At 36.3% G+C, this 16511-nt stretch overlaps 2 protein-coding genes across 2 annotated transcripts in view; both read left to right on the forward strand.

Moving 5' to 3' along the window:
- Window positions 1–15324, forward strand: part of HSF5 (heat shock transcription factor 5) — a 45310-nt gene extending 29986 nt beyond the window's left edge. The window contains exon 6 of the mRNA XM_072779832.1: window positions 13058–15324. Within this exon, the coding sequence (XP_072635933.1) occupies window positions 13058–13128 (71 nt within the window). The 3' untranslated portion in view covers window positions 13129–15324. The remainder of the gene's footprint in view (window positions 1–13057) is intronic.
- Window positions 15325–15661: 337 nt separating this feature from the next.
- RNF43 (ring finger protein 43) overlaps window positions 15662–16511 on the forward strand; it is a 67181-nt gene continuing 66331 nt past the window's right edge. The window contains exon 1 of the mRNA XM_072779822.1: window positions 15662–15907. The gene's annotated coding sequence lies outside the window, so the exon portion shown is untranslated. The remainder of the gene's footprint in view (window positions 15908–16511) is intronic.

A 16511-nucleotide genomic window follows, 5' to 3' on the forward strand; every position in this document is an offset into this window, starting at 1 on the left:
AAGGTTGTAGACATAAGATTGATATATGCAAAAATCAATTGTATTTTTCTAAACTAGCAGCACACAATTGGAAAATGAAATTAAGAAAAAAACAAACACAATAAGACCAAAATCATAAGTTACCTAAGAATAAGTTGAACAAAAGATATCTAAGACCTCTACATTGATAACTATAAATTTTGCTGAAAGAAATTAAAGAAGACATAAAAGGAAAGATATGCCATATTCATAGATAAAAAGATCCAATTTTTTAGAGTGACAGTTTTTCCAAATTGATCTATAAACTCAGTGCAATCTCAATCAGACTTCTAGTAGACTCTTTTTTTTTTTTTTAAATTACAAGCGGATTCTAAGATTTAAAAGAAAATGCAAAAGTCAGAGTTACCAAGGCAATTTTCAAAAACAGAAGGTTAGAAGAGATTTTATCTGATTTCAAGACTTACCATAAAGCTACAATAATTAAAATAGTTTGACATTGGTGAAAAGATAGACGTATAGATGAATGATACAAAATAGTCCAGAAATAGATCTGTACATATGAGGTCAACTGATTTTCAACTATGATGCCAAGGCAACACAGTGGAGAAAGAAAGTCTTTACAACAAAAATTAGCATTGATCCATACCTCCATAAATAAAAATTAACTTAAAATGAATTATAGACCTAAATATAAAACCCAAACATATAAAACTTTTTTTTATTGTTAAGATTTTATTTATTTATTCATGAGAGAAAGAGAGAGCCAGAGGCACAGGCAAAGAGAGAAGCAGGCTCCCTGCAGGAAGCCCGAAGTGAGACTCAATCCCAGGACTCCAGGATCACGCCTTGGGCCAAAGGCAGGCACTCAACTGCTAAGCCACCCAGGCATCCCAAAAAAACTTCTTGAAAAAAATAAGAAAAAAAGTTTTACTATTTTGGAGTGGACAAAGATGTCTTAGAACACAAAAAGCATGATTAATAAAGAAAAAATTGATAAATTGGATTTCATCAGAATATAAGACTTTTGCTCTTTGAAAGACACCATTAAGAAAATGAAAAGGCAAGCCATAGTCTAATAAAAAAGATTGATAACACATATGTCAAAACAAAGGACATATTTAGAGTGTAAAAAGAACTCTTATAAAGTAATTAAAAAATGGGAGGAATATATGAAAGACGTTTCACAAAAGATATACAAGTGGGCAATAAGCACATGAAGAAATATAACATATTTAATCATCAGGGAAGTTAGATTAAAACTATAACGAGGGGCAGCCCAGGTGGGAATTTAGGAATTCCACTCTTAGGAATGTCTCTTACGGAATTCACTATTGTGTCATTTACGATAGCAAAAATTTGGAAAAAGCATAAATGCCTGACAAGAGGAACCTAGATAAATTATGAAAAAATTAAATACTATGCAACCATTTAAGAGTATAAAGTAGCTTGATATATTGTTACCTGGAAATATAGTAAGTGTTCATAATATGTTAAGTTGATGAAACAAGTTGCAGCACAGTATGTCTGAGACAACTTCCTTTCTAGAAAGAAAAAAGTATATACTATGTAATTATAGAAAAAATATGGAAGTATATGATGAAACTGATTCATGTAACAGTGATTACCTCTGGGAAAGTAGAATTGGAGGTGTAGAGAGGAAGTATTTTGCCATACACATGGATATACACAATGGTGGGATAATGGGAAATTTTCACTCCTTTTTTTGTTTTTTCTAGATTTTTAAAATTGAAAAATAATTAAAAATATTTAAAATTGTTTAAATATTTTAAAGTGTTCCTGTAGTATAAGTATATAAGCATCAAAATAATAGGAATGGGAAATTTAAAGAATTTTTTTAAAGATTTTATTTATTCATGAGAGACACAGAAAGAGAGAGATTGGGGCAGAGACACAGGCAGAGGGAGAAGCGGGCTCCATGCAGGGAGCCTGATGTGGGACTTGATCTCGGGTCTCCAAGATCACGCCCTGGGCTGAAGGCAGGTGCTAAACTGCTGAGCCATCCAGGGATCCCCTTAAATAATATTTTGGAAAAATATTTATATCCCACTTATTTTTTAAAAAGATTTATTTATTTGAGAGAGAGTGAGAACATGCAGTGGGGAGGGGCAGAGGGAGAGAGAAACTTATACAAACTCTACACTGAGCATGGAGCTTGATGTAGGGCTCGATTTCATGACCTCGAGATCAGGACCTGAGCTGAAACCAAGAGTCGGATGCTACACTTACTGTACTACCACGTGTCCCTGTATCTCACTTATTAACTTGACTTTTGAGGTTTATATATGATTGACTCAAGCTGACCTTATTTCACACCTAAAATGCTTTTCCAAGATTTTATAGAATTTTTAGAGCTTATAGTGGCTTTTAGTTTTAAAGTTTCTGTTTAATTCCAAATTAACCCATTTCTCACCTTTTACAGCTCTTCTCTCTTGTCTGCTCCATCCTGTACCAGATGTAGAACTTAGCCCTCCTCCTTTGATTTCTACCCTCCCCTGAGCATTTACATTAGGCATTTGTATGTGTTCAGTACTTTTCTGAAGATTAGGAGAAGTAGGAAGGTTTGCATTTAGAATACTGCAAATAATTTTAAATGGAATGTTATCCATCTTTTTTTAAAAAAGATTTTATTTATTTGAGAGAGAGAGAGAGCACGCATGTGCATGCACAAGTCGGTAAAGAGCAGAGGGAGAAGGACAAGCAGACTCCACCCTGAGTTCAGAGTCCAACGTGGAGCTCAGTCTCATGACCCTGAGATCATGACGTGGGCTGAAATCAAGAGTCAGATGCTTAACTGACTGAGCCACCCAGTACCTCGCCATCTTTCTTTTTAAAAGGCCTTCAGTTACTTTACCACTTTCTCACCTTTCCGTGTCACTAATCACTATGGCCTTCACCATGTTGTCATCTTTCCTTGTACTAGCACTATACCCTCTCTTCTCTGGTCTTTTTTTTCTTACTTAAGGAGAGAAGTTAGGTATTTCTTCTCTTTACTAATGTCTTTGAGGCTTTATCTTCCCCAACCAAAACAACCTGTTAAGATACAGTATCTGGGAAAAAAAAAAAAAGGATATAGTATCTGCAAATACAGTTACCTTCTCAAGAGGAACTCTGGTACCTGCTGTTAAAATAATATTTTCATCTCTTTTACTATTATGGTTATAAGATGTAACTGATAAAATAATTAACATATTAATTATCTTTTTTGATTCTTTATGTTGTTGTTTTTTTCCCCTAAGTAAAATCTTATCCTTTGGTCAGTGGTGTTGATAGCTAAGTCTTAATTGACCTTGCCTTCCTGCTGTGAAATAGAAGAGTTGTGACATATTGACAGTATTAGAACATCTAATCACATTTCCATTTTATTAAGGGCAAGGAGGAAATGACTTATGCTTAAGCTAGAACCTCTTTGCTAAAAAGTTAGCTTTTGTAATGAGAATGTAAGCAGAAATACAATTCATGAAGTATACATTTATTCTACCTTGTTAGAACTTAACCTAACAGTCTGTGAAAACATGGCTGTATATAAGGTTCTGTGGGATTAGAAGACCTTAACCAAAGTCAGTGTTACGATTTTTATACTATCTACTATAGGCAATATGGCATAGTTGATAGGAAGAAAGCTTTTGGTAATAAAAAACCCGCTACATTAAAATTAAAACCTAAATTAAATAAAAGTTCTAAATTAAAATCTAGAAGCATTTACCATGGTAATTTTGGATATATTTGCTTTACTGGGCCTCAGTTTCTTCATCTATAAAATGAAGATAATGATGATATAAAACCTATAACCAGCCTAGTATAGTGCCTGGTACATAGTAATTAATCAGTACATGGTAACAATGGAATTTTAGCAATAATTATTTTCATAATACTTATTATGTTTATTACTGTTAAATGCTTTTCAGATGACTGGTATCACTTTAAATTCATGTGGGTTCCTGGTGTTACCAGCATCCTATATTTCCTTAGGATATTCCCCATTTTCCAAAGCCATTCTACCGTATCTTCTCTGCTCCTTCTAACACCCTGCTCTTTTCATTCTCAGCTGTGACCTTGTTTCTTATTGAGAACATAGAAGCAACTAGAAGAGAATTTTCATATTTTCCTACCAACAAATCTATCACTCTATCTCCAGTTATAACCTCACACTCTGCCTTTCCTCCTATTACAATGAAAAAAGGCCCATCCTTCCATTCGTGTACAGAATCCCATCTACTTCTGTGTACTTAATGGACTTAGCACTTACAGTTATCCCCCTTTACTCTTCAATAATCGCTTTTTACCTTTTATGTAAGATAATTCCCATCACCACACAAACATGCCGTCTTAGGTTCTATGATAAAAGAAATTTCTTTCGCCTTTCCTTCATTCATATCTCCATCCTGCTATTACTCCATTTTTTGTGTTTCTTTTAGAGGAAAGCTCCTTGAAAGCATATCCTTTCCTCATTCGACTTTTCATTCCTGTTACTCAGCTGATACTACTCATATCAAGGTTTCCACTGACTGCCACATTGCCAGGTTCTCAGTCCCCACTTTGCTGTACCTCAGTGGCATTTGAACAGACCACTTCACCTTTCCTGAACTACTTTCTTCACTTGGCTTCTGCAATATCACCCATTCCTGGTTTTCCTTCACTTTCACTGGCCACTCCATAGTTTCTTTTACTTAATCTTTTTTTTTTTTGTCTTTCCTGACTTCTAATTATTGATGAGTCCCAGAACTCCATTCTTGTACCTCTTTTCTTCTCTATCAGTTCCTAGGTAATCCCAACCAGTCTCATTGCTTTTATTATCATCTGCGTAGTGATGACTCCTAAATTTATATCTTAAATCTCAATTTTCTCTGAATTCCAGATTTGCATACCTTATTGCCTATACTACATCTTTGTTTAGATGTTCCATAGGACATGTCCCATATGTTCCAAACTTAGTATATTCCACCCTTTCCCTAATTTTACTTATTTTAGGAAATAGCACTTCTAGTCTCCAGTCAGCCAAAAATCTTGACTCTGTTCTCTCACATTCAACCCCCATCAACAAATTCTATCAGCTTAGAATCAGTATAGGTCTAGAATCTGACCATTTCTTAACACCCTTGGATTCTATCACCATGGTCTGAGCACTGCCATCTCTTACCTAGATGACTACAGTAGCTTCTTAACCAGTTTTCCTGCTCCACTGTTGGCCCCTAAAGCCTTTTCCTCTCACAGCAGTCATCCTTTTAAAACATTAATTATTTCCCTGTTTAAATTTTTCCAGTGGTTTTATATCTTATTTAGAATAAAATCTAAAAATCCTTATAGTGGTCTGCAAGATGCTCAATGATATGGCTCCTGGCAACTGCTCTGACCTCATCTACCACCTTGTGTCCTCCTCATCTATTCAAGCCCCAGAAGTCTCTTCACTAGTCTTTGAACACACCAAACACATTCTCGCCTTCACACTTGCTGTTCTCTGTGCCTGAAATATGCTTCACCCAGATATTTACATGGCTTGTTCCTTTATTTCATTCAGTTCTCTTCTCAGATGCCAGCTCAACATAGAAATCTTCCTGACCGTGCTATCTTGAATAGCACTATTCCCCATGTCCTACCCTCCTTCAATCTCTATTCTTTATCTCTTTTTGTTTTTCTTTTATAGTGCTTATCACTAGTTTGCATTTTCTATTTATTATTTTTCTTGTCTCTTGATGAGGGCAAGGACTAGCTCAACACCAAGAGGTTAGCTGTGGCCTTCAATGTTTGTTAAGTGAATGAATCACTTTTTCCCCACTTTTACTGATCTACTTTTTAAAAAAATCCTTGGAAAAAAGCAATTAAAAATTATGGTAAAATATACATAGCCCTTCAGTTTACCATCTTTACCATTTTTTAAGTGTATTGTTCCCTGGCATTCACATTGTGCTGCTCCCATCACCACCATTCATCTCCAAAACTCTTTTCATTTTGCAAAACTGAAACTCTGTACTCATTAAACAATAACTCCGTATCCCCCCATCCCACCACTAGAAACTACTATTTTACTTTCTGTCTCTCTGAGCAATCTTTTAATTAACCACCAAAAGATAAGTTTTGAACACATGAGGAGTCAAACCACACCTCAGGTTTCTTTTAACAAGTACTTATTTGAACAACTGCCATGGGCTTGGTACCATGCTGGGTACACTAGGGACATACAAATAGTGTCTTCTATAGTTCTTTTCTTCTGGAACCTAGAATTGTGTGTCTTGCTAAGATGCCATTTCATATCTTGTTATTATGCTCTGACATTTAAAATTGAGATATAGGGGCACCTGGGTGGCTCAGTGGTTGAGCATCTGCCTTCAGCTCAGGTTGTGATCCTGGGGTCCTGGGATTGAGTTCCATATCAGGCTCCCTGTAGGGAGCCTGCTTCTCCCTCTGCCTGTGTCTCTGCCTCTCTCTCTGTGTCTCTCATGAATAAATAAATACAATATTTTAATTCAATCAAACTGAGATATGTTTGATTATGAATTTTATTTTTTGTAGCCATTTTCTGCTTTCCCTGTCTTTTTGTCTGATTATTTTAAATTAATAGGAAAATATACATTTTTAGATAAAATTCACAAAACATAAAATTAACCATTTTAAAGCGCAAAGTTCAGTGGCTTTAGTATATTGACAGTGATGTGCAACCTCTACCTCTTTCTAGTTCCCAAACATTTTTCATCACTCTAAAAGAAAACCCCATATTCACTAAGCAGTTACTCCTATTGCTTCCTCCCCCAAGCCCTTGGCAGCCACCAATCTGTGTTCTATCTCTATGGATTTACCTCTTCTGGGATATTTCATAGAAATGAAATCATGCAGTATATCACCTTTTGTGTCTGGCTTATTTCACTTAGCATAATCTTTTCAAGGTTCATCCACATTGTAGAATTTGAATCAGTTTTCTTTTTATGGTGAAGTAATATTACATCATATATATATTTCACATTTCATTTATCCATTCATCAGCTGATGGACGTTTGGGCTGTTTCTACCTTTTGGTTATTGAGAATAGTGCTATGAACATATGTGTACATGTATTTGAGTATCTGTTTACAAGTCTTTTGGGTGTATACTTAGGAGTGGAGTTGCTGGGTCACATGGTAATTCTAACTATTGACCAAATTATTTTCCATAATAGCTGTAGCATTTTACATTCCCTACAGCAATGTATAGGGTTCCCATTTTTCCATATCCTCATTAGCACTTGTTGTTTTTCACTTTTTATTATTGTTAGAGCCATCCTAGTAGGTATGAAGTGGTATCTCATTTTTGTTTTGATTGCATTTCTCTAATGATTAGTGATGTTGAACATCTCTTCATATGCTTCTTGGCCATTTGTATATCTTCTTTGGAGAAAGATCATTTTTTTACAACTATTATAGCAGTATTCTATTTGATGAAATCTTCCAATTTAGTTAAATCTCTCTGGATTATAGCCCTAGTGAGTGCTACAACTTAGTAAACTATGGCCTGTGAACCAATCTAGCACACTCCTGTTTTTATATGGCCTGCAAGCTAAGCGTGGTTTTTACATTTTGAATGGCTGGGGGTAGGAGGTGGGGAATCAAAAGAAGAATAGTTCAGACACATAAAAATGATATGAAATTCCAATTTCAGTGTCTATAATAAATTTTAATTGGAACACACAGCCACACCCGTTCATTGACATATTGTCTGTGACTGCTTTCACACTATGACAGCAAAGTTGAGCAGTTAAGGCCATATGGACCACAAAGCCCAAGATATTTACTACCTGGCACTTTACAGAAAAATTTTGCCTACTGTGTATCTTATTCTGTTTAGGTTGCTATACCACAAATCCTATAGAGCAGCTAGCTTATTATAAACAACAGAAACTTATTTCTCAGTTCTGGAGGCTGGGAAGCCCAAGATTAAGGCATAATAAATTCAGTGTCTGGTGAGAGCCTGTGTTCTTGATCATAGGGGGCCATCTTCTTGCTGTCTCTCATATGGCAGATGGATGAGGGAGCCATCTGGGGTCTCTTTTACAAAGACATTAATATCATTCATAAAGTTCCACTCTCATGACCTAATGACCTCCCAAAGTTCCTGCTTTCTAACATTGTCACACTGGGGTTAGGTCTCAACATATGAACTTCGGGGAGATAAGCATTCAGTCTATTATTGCACCTGTGTTAGGAAGTCCTTGTTCTTTGCTTCTGATCCTTGATGACCAGAGAAACCTTTAAGAGAGTAAGGAGGTACTTGTGAGGAGGGCTCAAAATCAACTAGTGTTCAGTTTAGATGACCAAATGTTTTTTATTTTGATATTGAACTCCAAGATTGAAGTAGTAATGATAGGAACCAAATGTAAACTTCCTAAAGTATCCCTTACATTTCAAATGTCACTATCATTAGGATTATCTCCCCTCAATAAGGTTTCAACTCTTACAATACATTATTTATGATAGAAAATAAAGAAATTTCATGAAATCACCTCTGAAGACTCCTTTGGTTCCAAAATCTAAAACACTATGAATTCTAACGTTAACTGTTGGAATGTCATTATGTTGTTTAATATCCCGTTGAACAGAGGCATCCTGTATTCTAGAACTTCTCAGTGCCCTTCTATAACTGAATTATTTTGAAAATGTATCTGCCCCCCCCAAAAAAAAAGAAAAAAAAGAAAAAAAAAAGAAAATGTATCTGCCCTGTTTAAGTAGGAGCATCTTCTCACACTTTAACCTTTCTTTGAATTTTTTTCAAATAAGAGACTTCAAGTTAAGTATCCAGACTGTTTTGATTTCAATAGATTGTATTTAGTTAGAAGGAAATTGTCAATTACAGTCACTACCATGCTGTTCGTAGGCTTTTTGAGCACATGTTAACTTAAAGAAATATGGTTTAGATCAAAAATACCAAGAAGTAAAGAAAACTAGATTCACTTATGCTCCTCCAATTTCTGTAATACCACCCTAAACTGCATTTACTTAAGTATTAATCTTAGGGTGAATCTATATTCTTGTTTTGATGGGATATTTACTTTCTGGTTGAAGGAAATGGAATGTTTATAAGCAAAGTTGTTGTCATTCCTAAAGAACGATCTTCCCACTTTGTAGCTATTGGATTTTGGATGAGATTTCATTAAGATAATCACTCTGAAGCCCTAGAGGGTGCTCTCAATAGGAATGAACTTTCCCCAACAAGTAGATGCAATGCAAAGGGCCTCAAGGCCTTTCAGCTCTCAAACCAACTGAGCTACCGTCCGTCATCTGTCATCCGCAAATACTTACCTTCTCTGATGAGTATGCAAGCTTCTCTTCTAAAGGAAGTCATCTAAACCTCTAGTAGCACCAGGCTAGTTTATATTTTTGCATATTCTAATTGGTCTCTATGCCCCCACACTTTTAAAAAGATTTTGTTTATTTATTTGACAGAGCATAAGCAGGTTGAGCAGCAGGCAGAGGCAGAGGGAGAGGGAGAAGCAGGCCCCACCCCCCTCAGCAGAGAGCCTGACATGGGGCTTGATGGGGATCATGACCTGAGCCAAAGGCAGGTGCTTAACCAACTGAGCCACCCAGACACACCTAGTCACTATACTCTTCTCAACTGGCAACTTTGTTAATGAAGGAAGCTCATTTTAATAAAATTACTATGTTTAGATGCTCATTATTAGAAGCTGTGTGCCAAATGCTATTTAAAGCCCAGCTATTAAGGTTAAGAGGGTTTGTTGCTCACATTACTTTACATAGCTCATTCTGAGGGTGTTATAGAGCCATGCAGGGTATTGCTATTTTAAACATTCCTGTCTGTGATGTGTTCTTGTCCGTGATTTGAACATATCGATGTGATAAAGTCGTAATAAGCATGATGAATGACATTTATTCACCGAAAAAAGAGAGTTCATTGCTACTATTCTTCAGTCTGCCTCCCTTTGTGAAATTTGTAGTGGCTTTACTAGCCTTTACCTTTCACATGTTCCATTACCGTATGGCCTGTGCTTCCTTCTCATATGGAGCTGAGGTATTTGAAGAATGTTCATAATTAGGTGTTTCTCCTACATCTTTCGGTCAGCTTTTAGAGATCCTAATGCCTAGGTAGCACTTCACACCAATTAAATCAGAATGTTGGAGGGTAAGAGCCTTAGGCATCAGTATTTTTTAAAAGATCCCCAGTGATTCCAGTGTGCAACAAGGTTTAGAAACCACTGGCTTTACTTATTAACCATATAGCTTAGAGGAGAGCTTCTTGCTCCTGGTATCATTTTATCCCTAAGGATTAATTAAATGACTTTATAATAATACACTTTACTTGAAAAAAATGTTATATAAATATAAGACAGTACTGTATTTTGTTATTATATAGACTATAAAGTAGCACTTTTGTGGTAAAATATGCATAATAAAATTTACCACATTAACCATTTTGTACAGTTCAGTGGCATTAAATACATTCACATTGTTGCACTATTATCACCACCATCCATCTCCAGAACTTTTCTCATCTTCCTAAACTGAAACTGTGTCCATTATACAATAATTCCCATAATAGCCTGCAGCCTGTGGCAACCACTATGCCCACTTTCTGTCTCTATAAATCTGACTGCTCTAAGTACTTGTATAAGTGGAATTATACAGTATTTATTTTTTTGTGACTGACTCATTTCAATTAGCATATCTTCAAGGCTCAACCATGTTGTAGCATGTGTCAAAATTTTGTAATTTTTTTTAATTTTGTAATTTTTTAAGGCTAATATCTCAGTGTATGTATATACCACATTTTTAAATCCATTCATCTGCCCTTGGATACTTGGACTGCTTACATCTTTTGGCCATTGTGAATAATGCTGCCATGATCATGGATGTACAAGAAATGAATCTTAAGTGATAAATTGATGGTATGTTTTCCCTCTATAAGAGGCTCATCTGGATAAATTGTTTATTCTTTTTTAAGAAGATTTTATTTATTTATTCATTAGAGATACAGAGAGAGAAAAGCAGAGACATAGGCAGAGGGAGAAGCAGGCTCCATGCAGGGATTGGACTCAATCCCGGGACTCCAGGATCACGCCCTGGGCCAAAGGCAGGCACTAAACCACTGAACCACCCAGGGATCCCCTCTTTTTATTTTTATTTTTTTTTTTTAAATTCATGATAGTCACACAGAGAGAGAGAGAGAGAGAGAGGCAGAGACACAGGCAGAGGGAGAAGCAGGCTCCACGCACCGGGAGCCCGACGTGGGATTCGATCCCGGGTCTCCAGGATCACGCCCTGGGCCAAAGGCAGGCGCCAAACCGCTGCGCCACCCAGAGATCCCCCCTCTTTTTTTTTTTTAAGATTTTTTTTTTTTTAATTTGAGAGCAAGAGCATGAGCAGGAGGTGCGGGGGACAGGGAGAAGCATGCTCCCCTCTGAATAGGGAGCTCAATGTGGGGCTCAGTCCCAAGACCTTGGGATCATGACTTGAGCCAAAGGCAGATAAGCGCTTAACTGACTGAGCCACCCAGCCATCCAAATTGCTTGTTCTTTATGGATAGATTGTAGTGCAGTTCACCAGATGAGTTCACCTGCCCCTAATGACTGGTCTGCCTCTTACAAGTTATGCAAAAATTAGTTATTATTCTGTATGCTTTCTGGATTTTCTCAAATGTGGTGGTAGAATTATTTTATTGAATCAGCTCTCTTGCCCACTCTGTGGGTCAGTCCCACAGAAGCTGTGTTCTAGAAATGTAATGATAAATAAATAAATAAATGTAATGATTCTAGTCTTGTGACTAGAATTAAATAAAGGAGTCATGCTATATAGTTTAGTTTAATTCCCAAATGGTTCTACAGCAAAATTGTAAACTGCAAAACAAACTGAAAAGGGTTCCGTGGTCTAGAAGTTATAAACTAGAAGTACGTATGTTGCTCTAGAAGTTGAAAACTAATTAATTAGCTCGAGTCTAGAAGCCACATTAGGATCTTTTTACTTCTGCCAGTGTTACTAAGGCCCCGTAGCTCTACTTCTATACATGGTCTTAGTTTTTTGTATTGCAAAATCTAGTACCTGAGCTGAGAGTTCACTTTTTAGTTCTTTCCATTCTTTTCTTTTTTTCTAAGATTTATGGGTTTTTTTTTTTTTTTAAGATTTATGTTTTTATTTGGGGTGGGGAGGGGCAACGGGAGGGGGAGAGAGAAACCCAAGCAGACTGCACTGAGCTCAGAGCCTGAGGTAGAGCCCTGAGGTCATGATCCTGAGATCACAACCTGAGCTGAAACCAAGAGTCTGACACTTAATCAAGTACACCACCTAGGCATCCCTAGTTCTTTCCATTTTTAGTGAACCCTCTGTCTCTTGACTACAATGAAGGGTGTTTCTTTTCTACAGACAGTTCAGATAGGTGTTTCTACAAGAGATCAGCTGTGTTTTCAGTAAGTGGAAATTTTATGGAGTAAATCAACTTTGGAAAAATAGTGATTACTCATTTTAATGTTGTATTTCTTTTTTTTTTTTAAGATTTTATTTATTTATTCATGAGAGACACACAGAGAGAGGCAGAGACACAGGCAGAGAGAGAAGCAGGCTCCATGCAAGGAGCCCGATGTGGGACTCGATCCTGGGTCTCCAGACTCAGGTCCTGGGCTGAAGGCGGCGCTAAACCGTTGAGCCACCGGTCCTGCCCTAACATTGTATTTCTGAAGGCACCACTTTTTCAATTCCCACAAGCCACCCACCCACTCATCCTTATAGTATCAAAGGAATGAATTTTGATTTATGTGTGTATATTTCACTTTGATCCCTTTGACACTTCTTAATTTTTCATTTAAAATAAAAGGTAGTTGAAATGAAAAGAGGCTCAGACACATCACTGAAAAGAAAGAAACTGTATACTTTGTTGGTCTTACTCGGTTAACAATTGGCCTGCATCTGTGTGCTTTAGAGTTACAGGGATGACCGAAAACTGAGACTCTGATGAGATAATATAGTTTGAGAACCAATTCTACATTTAAACATGAGCAACTTGTTCTTCTTGTCTGAAGACTTATCTATTGAATTCTATAGTCCTAGAGGCTAAGAGTGAGTAAACAAACCTTCTTTCATTTTAGATCTCCATCTGCTGGTGGACGTGGCCTGCAAGCAGGAGCACTTTCCAAAGGAGGAAGAATTAAAAGAGTGAGGAATGGATGACAAATGTGACATTGTGCACTAGCTGTAGCTGGAAGCAGATTAGCCTTGCACATGACACACTGTTGGGATTTTTTCAGTTCTGTTAAGGAAAAGTATTTTTGTTTTGTTAATTGAGAATTTTGTTAATTGAGAATTGGGACTTTTTTATTTGCTGCAGCTGTTCAGTTCAGATTATTTACCTTGACAAACTACTAAACATCTAGCAGTCTTTTTTTTTTTTTTTTTTTTTTTTTTTGCTGCCCAGATCCCTTTCAAATGAAAAGTCCTGGCCTTCTGTTACAGTCAAGAAGCATCTAAAAAAACTGCTGCATCTATGGTACTGAAGAATAATCTGTATGTGTGTGCTGATTTGCCATTTTGCCACTCTCAAACTGTAATCAGCACAACTCCAGGGGGAGTTCAGTCTCTCTGGTTCAAGTCACAGTGTGATCCTTGTAGAGAAGATTGTGTGAGAAACAAAGGCATGTGAGGTCACCAAGATCACAGATCTAAATGGGTCAGGAATTCCAGGGAAGAAACTCTTCAGAAAGAGCTAATTTTCTAAGTGATTAACCAGGAAATGCTCTTACTTCCTAACCCAGCATTCTGTTTCAAAAGCAAGGCATCCAGACTTGGACCATCCATCACACTTAACAGCCCCTGATTCTTTTATATTAATGGGAGCATTCTTCTATTTTCGTATCTTTCTTTAATTTTAATGATACATTATCATAAATGGTAAGAAGGTTTTGTTATATATCACTTATTTAAATGTCTTCTAAAGAAAAGTATTTAATTTGTTCATTATATTTATAAATGCTGGTAGATTTAAAAGGTTTAAAACTTTATATTTTTATTAATACTGAAGGATAGAAGGATAAAGGATGCATGTGTAAAATACTTATTTTGAAGGGGAAAATGTGTGAACAAAAACATTTAGCGATTTAACACTGTTTTCTTACTTTAGATTTTTATATTCAATACATATAAATTCTCATCTATATGAGATATTGTGTGCAAATTTTGGGAAAAACTGATTAGTAGTCATTTACCAGAAGCTGTACCTCTGGCATTTTTAATAGTTTATGTCTGGTTTAAGCTTCTGAGAGAATTTTGGATAGTGGGATAGACCATAACATTTTAATTTTATCCCCTCTATAGGATTCTGAATTAAATAGTATTGTGGGACCGGTTTTTAGGAGAGGTATCTGGGGTGTCCACTTTATGTGGTTGATCCCTTACTTGCCCATCCAATGACAGCAAGAAACTTTATGATTTTAAAGTCTTTTAAACTGGCTAGAACTTTCTTATTGGATTCTGTTTCAATTATTCTAATAAGAATTGCAGAAACAAAAGGAAAGCCTAGGAATATGAAACTAAAAAGAAAAGGCACTTAGTGATATGACATAAATACTATGCTACTCTTTGTGAGTGTAACAATTCATTTCTTAAATTGCATTGTGCCTTCCCAATGATGTCAAACTGTAGAAGTTTTACAGAGATAGTAGTTTTTTGGAAAAGAATGAGTTCTGTATTGGTCTACAGTGACTCAGTTCAGATATGAAAATAGGTTCTGAAAAGTGACCTGTTTGGTCCATCTGATTAGACTAGTTGATGTCCATGTGATGGGCATTTATTCATCTTTATTAGCAAGGTTTAAAAGATAAACAAATTATTAAGACTCTTCCATCTTTTAGCCACACTATGTATTTTGACAGAGTATGTGAAGAGGAGACCCAATTTCCAAATGAAGGAATTGCGCCTTTTTTCTGTCATGTCGCAAAGCTGATAAACTGTGTAGGTGACATTCCTTCCCTTAATATGCCTTTTGGCTTTGTATATTTTGAAAGAGATAATATCTTTTGAGGAATGTGTGTCAAACAGAAACCTTGACATGGATTTGGTTTCAGTGGTTTTAAGGCTTAATGAATGAAATACCTTTATCAGCTTTCCAAACTTTTTTATATATGAACACAACAGACCAAGGAGCTGGATCTCCTGCTATACTCACATGCCTGCTACCTATCAACTAAAGCTATCATCACTGACTTGGGAAAAATGGCAAAAGATCGAATAAATTCTTTGTGTGAATTAGCCAGTAGGGTCTGACATCTACTAACAAGGTTTCTGACTAGCACCTCAGTATTTCAGCACCTTAAGTATGATAAATTTCAATCAGTCAACAATAAAGTGAGTGTTTCAACAACTTGTCTTGCTTGTTTTTACTGTTTTATTGGTGATCAATAGAAACCTCAGTCATCATGACTATTATTAATAATAGCAAAATTTATTTTTTAAAGATTTTATTTATTTATTCATGGTAGACATAGAGAGAGAGAGAGAGAGAGGCAGAGACACAGGCAGAGGGAGAAGCAGGCTCCATGCTGGGAGCCTGACGTGGGACTTGATCCCGACGTGGGACTTGATCCCGGGACTTGGGACTTGATCCCGGGACTACAGGATCACGCCCTGGGCCAAAGGCAGGCGCTAAACTGCTGAGCCACCCAGGGATCCCCAATAGCAAAATTTAAAAGAGAATGTATTGTTTTTCAAAGAATCTAACTTAAAAAAAGTTAGTCCTGGCTTTTTTTTTCCCATTGGCAATTGAATAGAGATTGAATCTTTAAAATGCTGTTAGGGATAAGGACAATTCTTGGACAATGTTTATAGAAACCTGTTTTTTTGTTTTGTTTTGTTTTTTTGTTTTTTAAGGAAAAGGATGAGTAGTCTTCAGTAACTTTAGTCAATCAGATGTGGAAATAGATCCTGAAGGATGATCTTTCTCATGGGTAAGATTAGATAGTAGATGTCAATGAGATGGGCATTTCATTACCATAGTAATGACATCTTTATGACACCTCTGTGGAAGCTGTGGTATATCAACTCCTGAGGGATAAGCCAGAGAATAATTTCTCTTGCTTGTCAATTCTGGTGACCTAGTAAGCACAGTATATCAATAAAATAAACCTCACAGGGCTGTTTGGTTTGATCTTGAGGATCTCACGGGATACCCAGGTTCATGATACATATTACCATCATTCCTAGATCTTGGGAGTTTCCTCAAGAAAGGGCAACCGCATCTGCATTTTCTTCCTTCTAACTGAATGTGTGTATTAACTCTTAGGTTTAGGTCTTTCAACTCCTTTGAAAGTTTCAAGCAGGAGTAGGTGAGGCAAAGTCCCTTAGTCACTTTTTGTTTAAAAATGTTTTTGCATATATCAAATATATGGCAATGTATATTTTGCATTATTTATGCTATACTATTATACAGTATACATACAATAAGAAATATAAAACCATAGAAGATTTAGAAAAATTCTTTTGAAAAGGGCTGTAAAAAAAAAGAAAAGAGCTGTAAATGTCTATACTTGTATCGTGTTCTTAAGGTCCAAC

The sequence above is a fragment of the Canis lupus genome, chromosome 16 (genome assembly GCF_048164855.1).
Source record: "Canis lupus baileyi chromosome 16, mCanLup2.hap1, whole genome shotgun sequence".
Taxonomy (NCBI): domain Eukaryota; kingdom Metazoa; phylum Chordata; class Mammalia; order Carnivora; family Canidae; genus Canis; species Canis lupus.